Raw genomic sequence first — 10,880 nt, 5'->3', positions numbered from 1 at the left:
AAGTAGCATTATGTTATCAACAATCTCATATTTAATTTATCTTTAATTTATTGTTTAAAGTGAATAATAATAATAATAATAATAATTGATAACACAAATTCTTTCTTTTTTGTCTTGCCTAGGTGACTTTCCATCTATTTGCATCGATGATTAAAGCAACTACGGAAACAAACGTACGCAAAAATACATTTTTTTTTCCTACGCTCACCTTTTCATTTCTCTCTCCTACCTCCCTCATATATGGGCGTCACATTACCTATAAACACCGACATATATCTCCATAAAGATGCTCTTATGTGGTGTAACTTTGGCGTTGGCATATTCATGAAAAAGTTATAATCTTGACTTAAAACTATGATAGGTATTTACATTACATAAAGAACAAATGCAAAAAATCAGTTAAATCATTATTAACAAAGTATTACACACATGTTACAAAAATAATCAATCTTATTATTGAAAGTTATATTTACTTTGTGTAGGAGTCACACGTATGCAATGAGATTTTATAAGTTTCCATAACTCTTACTAGAAAAGAAACTGTGCCTTTCCAATTTTGCTTTGTAGTATTTATTATATTTAGCAAAAAGAAATCAACTGTGAAATACCTTGCAGCTCAGGAAAGTATAAATTTGGAATTGCTTTTGCTTTAATATATTTTGAAAACCAGCACTCGTTAAACCGATAGCTCTATAGCCAATTTGGTAGGACTTTTCGAACAACCGAACCTGTTTTAAAACTGTAAAAGTTAAATAAGTTGTGCATGGATTAAACGTGTCATAAATGGATATATTGACATATTACAAACAGGTTGACATTTAAAACAAATGAATGTATGAGTCATATTCGGGTTCATTATAAATTCAACTTGTTAAACTGTCAAACCGAGCCAGATAACTTTAATCGAACTCGTCATCGATGATATGTTTTATTAACTAAAAAAGTAAAAATATATGATGATTTGTCAATTCAATTGGAAAATTTAAAATAGAAAGCAAAAGGTGAAGATAAAGGTTGAACTAAATACAAAAAAAAAAGTTCAATATAATTATTTGTAGTCTAAGATTGGAATGCTTTTTTGGAGCATGTATTTGGAGTGCAAGATTACCCTTAAGTCTTATCCACCTTGGAATCATTTTATTTTATATATTTTATGAAAGTATATATATAAATAATAATGTTGAAATTTATGGTTCCATATTGGTTATGGTGGAGCCACTTTTACAAACTTAAACCAAAAGCGAAAAAAGTGGGACCCATTTGAATCTTTAAAAGAAGTTGCTTGCTAACCTTCATGAGTTCAAAAAAACATAAACACAACAAGTTTCTTTCTCTGAAACTTTAGTTTTTTTGAAACAAGAAAACAAAGTGATATCCAATAGTAATGAAGATACTATTATTGTTGTTAGTGATTGTGTTTTCTTGTGTTTGTTCTTCCATTAAAGCAAGTGTAACATATGATGATAAAGCTATCATCATCAATGGCAAAAGAAGGATTCTTATGTCTGGTTCTATTCATTACCCCAGAAGCACCCCTGAGGTAATTCTTATTAAAGATTGTGTTTTTTCATTTGGTTTTCGTATCAAATTCGATCTTTTTCCGGGTTTTTTGCTCTTGGAAATTTTCTTGGTTTTCTTTACTGTTGATCAAGATTCTTGGTATTGGTTCTTGAATTCTTATTTTTATGGGTTGGGAGTCTTTGTGTGTGAAAAGTTTTGTTTATTATTAAATGGTAGTAAGTAGCTAGCTAGTAACGGTTTTTCAACTAAGTAGTGGTAAATATGCATGCAAACGAACCAAACGTTCAATAAACTATTCGTGAACCATTCAGCGGGAAGTTCGCTAATATTCGTTCATTTAATAAGTGAACGGACATGAACAAAAATTTTGGGTTCATTTATATAAACGAACGAACATGAGTAGATGTTTTGTTCGTTCATTTACGTTTGTAAACTTTCTTTTATGTTCGTTCATTTTTGGACGAAACTTTGGATGAATCATCTACTTAATGTTTACATTTGTTCATTTATGTTTTGTTTACGTTTGCTCATAATGTTCGTGAACTGTTTCGTTTGGACATAAAGCGAACATGAACACAAATGTGAGTCCAATTAAGTTTCACGTTTATGTCCGTTTAAAGTTAAATGAATGATTGAATGAACACGAACATGCCATTACGTTCGGTTCATTTACAGGTAGTGGTGGATACTAAAAAAAATGGGTTGGGTCAAATCTGAATGGGCCAGATTTGGGTCGGCCCATTTCACCCAAGCATTTTTATAATTTTCTTGAACTTTGTTCTGTGTGTAGATGTGGCCTGACCTTATAAAAAAAGCTAAAGATGGAGGCTTAGATGTCATACAAACTTATGTATTTTGGAATGGACATGAACCATCTCCTGGGAAGGTATAAAGTTTTAAAATAAGTTGCAAAGAGTACTCAACTTATGTGTTATAAACTTTTAATACACCTATGTGTGCTTTACTAATTCATTTGATCAATTCTAATGTTTTCAGTACAATTTTGAGGGGAGATATGATTTGGCGAAGTTCATAAAACTGGTACAACAAGCAGGACTTTATGTTCATTTACGTATCGGTCCTTATGTTTGTGCTGAATGGAATTTCGGGTAAAGCGTCAAACCTCTCCATGTTTAGATCACAATATGCACTTTTATAGCATCGAGTTTTCGCATATTATGAATAGACCAAAAGAATAAGACAACATTATGAAACCTATATAGTCCATGCAAACTTTGACTAAAACTGACGCATAACGGAAGCAAGAAAACAACTTTTTTTAAAAAAAAGTTTAAATATTATTAAATTCCTTATACTATTACAACTGTCACTCGTACGAAAAATCTATTTTTGACACGTTTGGTCAAATCCACTCGTACGGAAAATCTATTTTTGACATGTTTGGTCAAATCTTGAAATTTAAAACTGACTTAACTATGATTGAAATTCAAAAGGTTCACATGTTTTTACAATAAAAATGAAACATATGAAATTTGCTAAACTTGGAGAAAAACCATCAACGATAAAACCGGGGCACCAGATGATGGATGTCTGACAGTCAGTGCAGACCACTTATGGCCGTTTGCCCGTCTGTCGCATGATCCGACTCGTTGAAACAATTTCGTTCATTACTTATGGGTCTCGTAAATCTAGTTAAAGTTAATATCTAAAATGATTAAAAAACATGTAATTTTTTTTTCGTATAGAGATGACATAAGCCTAAGTATGTTCTGTTTTGGATACAGGGGATTTCCTGTTTGGCTTAAATATGTACCTGGTATGTCTTTCAGAACAGACAATGAACCTTTTAAGGTTAGCACTTCAGAATTTGATAAATTGATTCAAATAATCTAACAAAAAAAAAAGAAATCCAATTTTTTTGAATAATAATAATAATAATAATAATTAGTTAATCCAATTTTGATTAACTTTTTTGTTAATGTTTTTACCACTATAAAAGATTGCAATGCAAAGATTTACAGAGAAAATAGTCAATATGATGAAGTCGGAGAAGCTATTTGAACCTCAAGGAGGTCCAATTATCATGTCTCAGGTTTTGACTTTTAACCTTACTTTATTTGACTTAAGTCAAAGTTTTAGTTTTTAAGAATCCATATGAATCTTGAATGTTGTGATTTCAGATAGAGAACGAGTACGGCCCCGTTGAATGGGAGATCGGTGCACCGGGAAAAGCTTACTCTAAATGGGCTGCACAAATGGCTAACGGTCTAAAGACCGGCGTCCCTTGGATCATGTGCAAACAAGAAGATGCTCCTGATCCAATGGTCTATATTTGCTTATTTTAAACAACTTTTATATATAGCTGATTTTATTTTATTTACTGTGAAATGAGTAAACTTGATATTATGACAGATTGATACATGTAATGGTTTTTACTGTGAAAAATTCACTCCAAACAAGCCATACAAACCTAAAATGTTTACAGAGCTTTGGACTGGCTGGTAAGTCATGTAAATATTAAATCAAAATCTTTGATTACATTTACTTGTTTATCATAATTAGCTTTGTAACATATGTTATTTAAGGTTCACGGAATTTGGTGGCCCGATTCCTACCAGACCCGTACAGGATATAGCATATGCAGTTGTAAGATTCATTCAGAATAACGGTTCCTTTGTCAACTATTATATGGTAAGTTACTATAAGTTATAACTTATAGCAGATAATAGAATTAAAATTTACACTTATATTCATCATATCACTTTAGCGTATATAATACGCTGATGTGATATTTCATAACATTATTACACATTGTTTTTTAAAAAATATCAATTTTTAAACTTGTGTGCAAATGTTATTCATTTTAAAATGTAACATTTTTGTGTAAATGGTTTCTGTAGTACCATGGAGGAACAAATTTCGGTCGGACAGCTGGCGGTCTATTTATCACAACTAGTTATGATTATGATGCTCCTATTGATGAATATGGTAAGAGACTAGAACATATATTTTTAAACTATTATATTAGAGATGTGTATATTTTGACACAATAATGATACTTTATTAATGTAATATTTCAGGATTACTAAATGAACCGAAATGGGGGCATTTAAGGGATTTACATGCAGCCATAAAACTAATTGAACCCGCTTTAGTTTCTGCTTATCCTAAAGTTACCTATCCTGGAAAGAATCAAGAGGTCAGTTCAGTCAAATGGTTAAAGATATTGTAATAACAGTTAGTGTACTAGTTATTATAACGAGTCAAGCCGATCCGGTCAGTTTTAAACTGAACTTATATGTCTCCATATGTTATCTAAATGACAGATACATGTATTTCAACCAAAGTCGGGCGCTTGTGCTGCGTTTCTCTCAAACTTTGACCCGAACTTTTCAGCAAAAATGAAATTTGGAAATACCCAATATAACCTCCCTCCTTGGTCTATTAGCATTCTCCATAACTGTAAAGATGAAGTATTTAACACAGCCAAGGTAAAGAAATTTACTATTCTACCCTTGTAGACTTCATAATACCATATTTACAAAAATAATAATAATAATAATAATAATAATATTAATAATAAAAATGTGTAGGTAAAAGCTCCAACTACACAAAAAAAGATGACACCTGTTGGTCAATTCAAGTGGCAATCATATAATGAAGAAACTCCGTCTTCTGAAGACCGTGATACGCTTGCAATGAAAGGGTTATACGAGCAGCTAAATGTTACTAGAGATGCTTCTGATTACTTGTGGTACCTTGCAGAGTGAGTATTAGTAGCTTCTTGATAATAAAAATAACTTGATAGTTATAAATAATATATGATCATGAGAAACACATTAAAAGTGTTGTGTGTATCTGATTTTACAGAATAAATATATCACCACGTGAACACTTTCTTACAAACGGGCAGCTTCCGGTGCTCACAGTTATGTCAGCAGGGCATGCTTTGCATGTCTTTATCAACAATCAGTTAGCAGGTAAATATCACATTTCACGAGCATTTAAAACAAAATTGTTACGTCTTGTCTACAAGCAATACATGATTTTAACTGTTGTTTGTTTGTTTGATCCTGTTATAGGAACGGTATGGGGATCGTTAAAGAATCCGAAGCTAACATTTAGTCAAGGTGTAAAGTTGAGAGCAGGTGTTAACAAGATCTCTATGCTAAGTGTTTCTGTCGGCCTTGCGGTTAGTTTTTACTATTGGTGATTCGTTTATAAGTTTAGCTTCTAATAGTAATCCTATGAAGAACTATTTTATCATTGATTAATTAGATTATTAATTTACATTTCAGAATGTTGGAACACATTTTGAGACCTACAATGTTGGAGTTCTAGGACCGATAACCTTGAAGGGGCTAAATGAGGGTACAAGAGACTTGACAAAACAAAAATGGTCTTATAAGGTTGGTTTATATGAATACATTTATATGATATAATTTGTGTTACATTTAATATAAATACTAAAGATTAATAATTGATGGGCAGGTTGGTTTAAAAGGTGAAAGTTTGAGTCTGCATACACTTGATGGGAGTTCATCTGTTGAGTGGCTACAAGGTTCTTTAGTGGCTCAAAAACAACCGCTTACTTGGTACAAGGTAATATTGTTATTCCGCATTTTAGATAAAAAAAATATGGCGTTAACATATTCTAACACTGGTTTTTCTTTTCTTTTAGACTACTTTTAACGCTCCAGCAGGAAACGAGCCACTAGCTTTAGATATGAATGGCATGGGAAAAGGTGAAATATGGGTCAACGGTGAGGCCGTTGGAAGATACTGGCCCACAAACATAGCTCATGGTAGTTGTAATAAATGCAGCTACACCGGGATTTATAATGAGAATAAGTGCAACCGCTATTGTGGAGACCCGTCTCAAAGATGGTGAGAATTTAACTTTATTTTCTGTTTGTTATCAACTTATCATAACGATTCCTGTTATGTTGTATTAATATAATTTTTAACTATTTCAGGTATCATGTTCCGCGATCATGGTTGAGACCGACTGGTAACTACTTGCTTATATTTGAGGAATGGGGAGGCACCCCGGATTGGATCACTTTGGTCAAAAGAACCATTTAAATGGTAGCTTGTTAAACAGTTATGTGAATTTCATAGGTTTAGTACATAAAAAGTAAAGAGATTAAAAGTATATGAAAATAAGTTACTATGTGAAGTGGAAGTGTAAATGCATACCCCTTGCATAGTTGTATTTGTCTGTATGAACACAAAAAATGATGCATTGTAACAAGTTTATTTTTTGCCTTGTGCATATATAATAAAAGAGTTGTTATGTGTAAATCCTAAATTAAGATATCATAGTTTTGATCAATTTCAAGCCTTTGATCTGGTGGAATAGTTTGGGCCTGAGGCCCAAATGTTCAAAAGTGATGAATGATTATAAAATTTAATGTGAATTAAAACAATGTTTTTAATAAAACTAATGACTGGTTAAATAGTTCAATGTTTGCTGTTAAGAAACTTTTACTTACTCTTCCAAATGTAGTTATTTTTATCTAGAAAATTTAGAAACCATGATCATACTTAGTTTTGTAGCACATTCACACATTCCTTTATTTGACTATTTAAAATGTTTTAATAGATACATATAGTATATACAATTATAGTTATACATTTGAAGCAACCGTTTACGAAACTAGGGATACGTTCAATACATAAACAATTTTAAGAGGCACTATGACGCGTAAGCATTTATAAGTAATGTGCGGAAAACAATCACATGTAATGAGTAAGTTAAAAAAATAAGAATGTCTTATGCATATATGTGTATAAATGTTTATACCATTATGCAATACACAGTATAGTTTTGTAAGTTACTACTTACCATATATAGAAATTTTATGTTATTTGGGATTGGGCTCAGAAAAAACAGGGAGTCAAGAACCATTCATAGTGGTGGGCCCTCTCTAATTGGACTCACATGTGCCAGTTTGGTGAGACTTTAGACATTATCATCTTATTATTGACCCCCAACACAATCATCTAATTAACTCATACTCCTACACAGGTTAAAACTTAAAAGCTTACTTGTAAATTAGTAAATCAAGTATTATATTTTTAAAGAGACTTGTAAATTATTGTTTGCAAATGTGATTTGTGAGAGGCATTGTTTGTTTAAATAAGTCATGCACAAATGATCTTATATTGCTTTTTCACTAATGACTTATTAAATCTTTTAGAGCAAGTCGGTTCAGTTTTGGTTTCAAATACCTGTAGGAGGCATCTACGGCGGTGGTACTAGTGGTGACGGTGACAATAGGTAGGTGTTGGTTAATTATGTAAAAAGAAAATAGGGAAATGATTTTTGCATCAAACCAAAGTTGATCCAGTCATGCATTCCCTACATTTGCTGTACTGGCCATATGTCAGGATCTTGCTGTAAGTGTGGGTGCTAATTTGGCAACATATGCTACCAAATTTCAATTAAAAAAAATATTTCAACAGTTAAATATATTATATATTGAATATAATATGTTTCACGCAAATATATATTTGTTTTTTATCGCTAAATCCGTTTTGATTCATGCTCATGTGTTTTATTAATAGATTATATTTATTCGTTATATTTTAATTTTATATTTAGGCCCACTTCTCTTGTCGGATACCTCCCTTGGATACGCCATGTGTTTGTTCATAAGCCATCTACATCATTGCCCATGGCCGGCCATGTAGCGGGCAACGCCTCATGGCCTCATGGGCCACAGGTACTCCCGTGAATATGGATGAACTAGATACATTATCTCTATATGACTATGTTCTATATTAGTTTTTGTATATATAACTGATATTTTCTAGTTTAATTTATTAAAATGCAATAAAAAAAACTTAAATGTTGTTTTTAAATCTGGATGGTTAGAAATGAACATTTTTATTTATTAAGACCTAGAGGCTAGACACATGTGATACCAAAAACTGTAAGATTTCTGAACATTATAAATTATAAGTTTATTAATAAAGTAATGGAATCAATTAGGTGCATACAATACAAGGGTGATAACTGATAGCTTATAAGCCCCCATGAGTCTTCTCAAACACCATGTGTTTTTCCTTTGAACATACAAAACACACTTAAACCTCACCCCCTCAAAACTCTTGGTTTTTTTCACTCAAAACAAAGGAAAACATGAAAACCCATTGTCATTTTTAAATATTTTCAATCTTTCTTAGATTCAATCTTTCTTGAAAACCCTCAAGTTATTTGTATGCTCATAGAGTCTTGAACTCAAACCCATCATCATTTTTTAAATCTTTGTAATCTTTCTTCAATAAAGATTCAATCTTTCCTCAAAAAGATTCAATCTTTATTGGAAGATTGTAATAAAGATTCAATCTTTCTTGAAAGATTGTAAAAAAGATTCAATCTTTATTGCCAAAATGGTTATAAAGAAACCAAGAATAGTGATAATTGGTGCAGGAATGGCAGGGCAAACAGTGGCAAACAAGCTATACAAATCTGGAGTGAAAAAAGGTGCATTTGAGCTTTGTGTAGTTGAAGGTGGGAATAGAATTGGAGGGAGAGTTAAGACCTCAGAGTTTGGAGGTGATAGGTTTGAGATGGGGGCCACTTGGATCCATGGGATTGAAGGCAGCCCAGTTCACAAGATTGCTCAAGAAACCAATTCTTTGGAATCACAACAGCCATGGGAATGCATGGATGGGATTCTTGATGAAACACTCACCAATGCTGAAAATGGGTATGTGTTAAATGACTTAAATCCATCACTTGTTGACCCAATTTCAAATCTTTTTGACAGTTTAATGGATTTTGCTAGTGGGAAAAAGAAAACAATAAATGATATTAATATTAATATGAATGGGAATGGGAATGGGAATGAGATTACAAGTGTTGGATCTTTTTTAAAAAAAAGGTCTTGAATCTTATTGGAAACTGGAATCAAGAAAAGATATTATAGATGTGTTTGGATGTGGGGAGTGGAATAAGAAGTCATTAGAAGAAGCAATCTTTACAATGCTTGAAAACACCCAAAGGACTGAAACAGCTGCTAATGATTTGCATAATCTTGATTACTTAGCAGAAAGTAAGTATGTTAAGTACCCTGGTGAAGAGATCACCATTGCTAAAGGGTATTCAAGCATTATAGAATCACTAGCATCTGTTTTACCATCTGGGGTCATTCAGTTAAACAGGAAAGTGAAAACTATTGAGTGGCAGCCTGGTTGTGTCAAGGGTATAATGGGAAATAACCATGGTGGTACTGGTACCTCAAGAGCAGTCAAGATTCACTTTCTTGATGATACAAGCATGTCAGCAGATCATGTTGTTGTCACAGTTTCATTAGGGGTTCTTAAAGCAGGAATCTTTAACAACAACAATGATTCGGGTACGTTTAAATTCGATCCACCGCTTCCTAATTACAAGATTGAAGCGATTTCGAGACTCGGGTATAGTGTTGTTAACAAGCTGTTCTTGAAACTAAGTCCTGAGTTTAATCTTGGTGTTGACCGGTTTCCGTTCCTGCAAATGGTGTTTCATAAATCCGATCATCATGTTAAGAACCCGAAGATCCCATGGTGGATCAGAAAGACAGCGTCTTTGGCACCGATTTATGAAAAGTCGAACGTGTTATTATCTTGGTTCGCAGGCGAAGAAGCACATAAGCTAGAATCACTTTCTGATGAAGTGATTATTAATGAGGTGTCCACCACCATTACTAGCTTTTTTTCTCATAAAAAATGTTACGGGAATGTTAAGTTTGACAAGGTTTTGAAAAGTCAATGGGGGAGTGATCCACTGTTTATGGGATCATATAGTTATATTGCGACCGGGTCAAGTATTGATGACATGGATACAATGGCCGAGCCGTTGCCAAGCACGACGGTTTTAGGGTCCACAAGTGATTCACCACAACTTCAAATACTTTTTGCAGGAGAAGCCACACATAAAACTCATTACTCAACAACTAGTGGTGCTTATTTGAGTGGTATTAGAGAAGCCAATAGGCTTCTTCAACACTATCATTGTATTGATGTATGAGATATATGCTTGTTTGGATTATTAGATTCGCCGGTTTTTTATTTATTTTTCGTGTTTTTAAACACTCTTTTCTCTAATGATTTATCATATGCATTATTTAAGGAATGAAAGAGAGAGATTGGGATAGTTTTCCATTGTTTGAGATCTTTTTTGTTATTGAATATATGTTTATCGGTGAATTTACCGTAGAAGAAAACCATGAATCAGATAAAGCACAATTCTTTCTTGATTAGTTTCTGTTTCTTTTCGAAATTCGTCATCATTTCATGAATATAACCCACACCGCCCATAATAGGTTGGTATGAGGGGCCGGAAGTTATAATTTTTTTACGTTAGCATTAAGATTTTAAGACACCAATTTTCGGGTTTGGGTTCGAAA

The 10,880-nt window shown here is 32.7% G+C and overlaps 1 protein-coding gene and 1 pseudogene across 2 annotated transcripts; both read left to right on the top strand.

Moving 5' to 3' along the window:
- Nucleotides 1–1,279: 1,279 nt before the first annotated feature.
- LOC143539907 (beta-galactosidase-like) lies at nucleotides 1,280–6,736 on the top strand. 2 transcript variants are annotated; one of them, XM_077033094.1, is made up of 18 exons: nucleotides 1,280–1,540; nucleotides 2,312–2,407; nucleotides 2,518–2,630; nucleotides 3,267–3,333; nucleotides 3,482–3,574; nucleotides 3,663–3,806; nucleotides 3,895–3,983; nucleotides 4,068–4,173; nucleotides 4,383–4,470; nucleotides 4,563–4,681; nucleotides 4,809–4,973; nucleotides 5,076–5,248; nucleotides 5,353–5,462; nucleotides 5,565–5,674; nucleotides 5,781–5,891; nucleotides 5,974–6,084; nucleotides 6,164–6,369; nucleotides 6,459–6,736. In XM_077033094.1, exons 1-18 carry the CDS (start codon nucleotides 1,385–1,387, stop codon nucleotides 6,565–6,567), a joined length of 2,166 nt encoding a protein of 721 aa, XP_076889209.1. In that variant the 5' UTR covers nucleotides 1,280–1,384; the 3' UTR covers nucleotides 6,568–6,736. The 2 variants fall into 2 exon arrangements, with proteins under 2 accessions (XP_076889209.1, XP_076889208.1); XM_077033093.1 differs by having other exon boundaries at nucleotides 5,353–5,674.
- A 1,960-nt stretch (nucleotides 6,737–8,696) lies between these two features.
- Nucleotides 8,697–10,672, top strand: LOC143539906 (putative polyamine oxidase 5 pseudogene; annotated as a pseudogene).
- The last annotated feature ends 208 nt before the right edge of the window (nucleotides 10,673–10,880 follow it).

The sequence above is a fragment of the Bidens hawaiensis genome, unplaced genomic scaffold (genome assembly GCF_021521415.1).
Source record: "Bidens hawaiensis isolate Kalapana, Puna unplaced genomic scaffold, B.hawaiensis_p1.1 tig00012085_1, whole genome shotgun sequence".
Taxonomy (NCBI): Eukaryota; Viridiplantae; Streptophyta; class Magnoliopsida; order Asterales; family Asteraceae; genus Bidens; species Bidens hawaiensis.
This window is presented reverse-complemented; position numbering and strand designations above follow the sequence as displayed.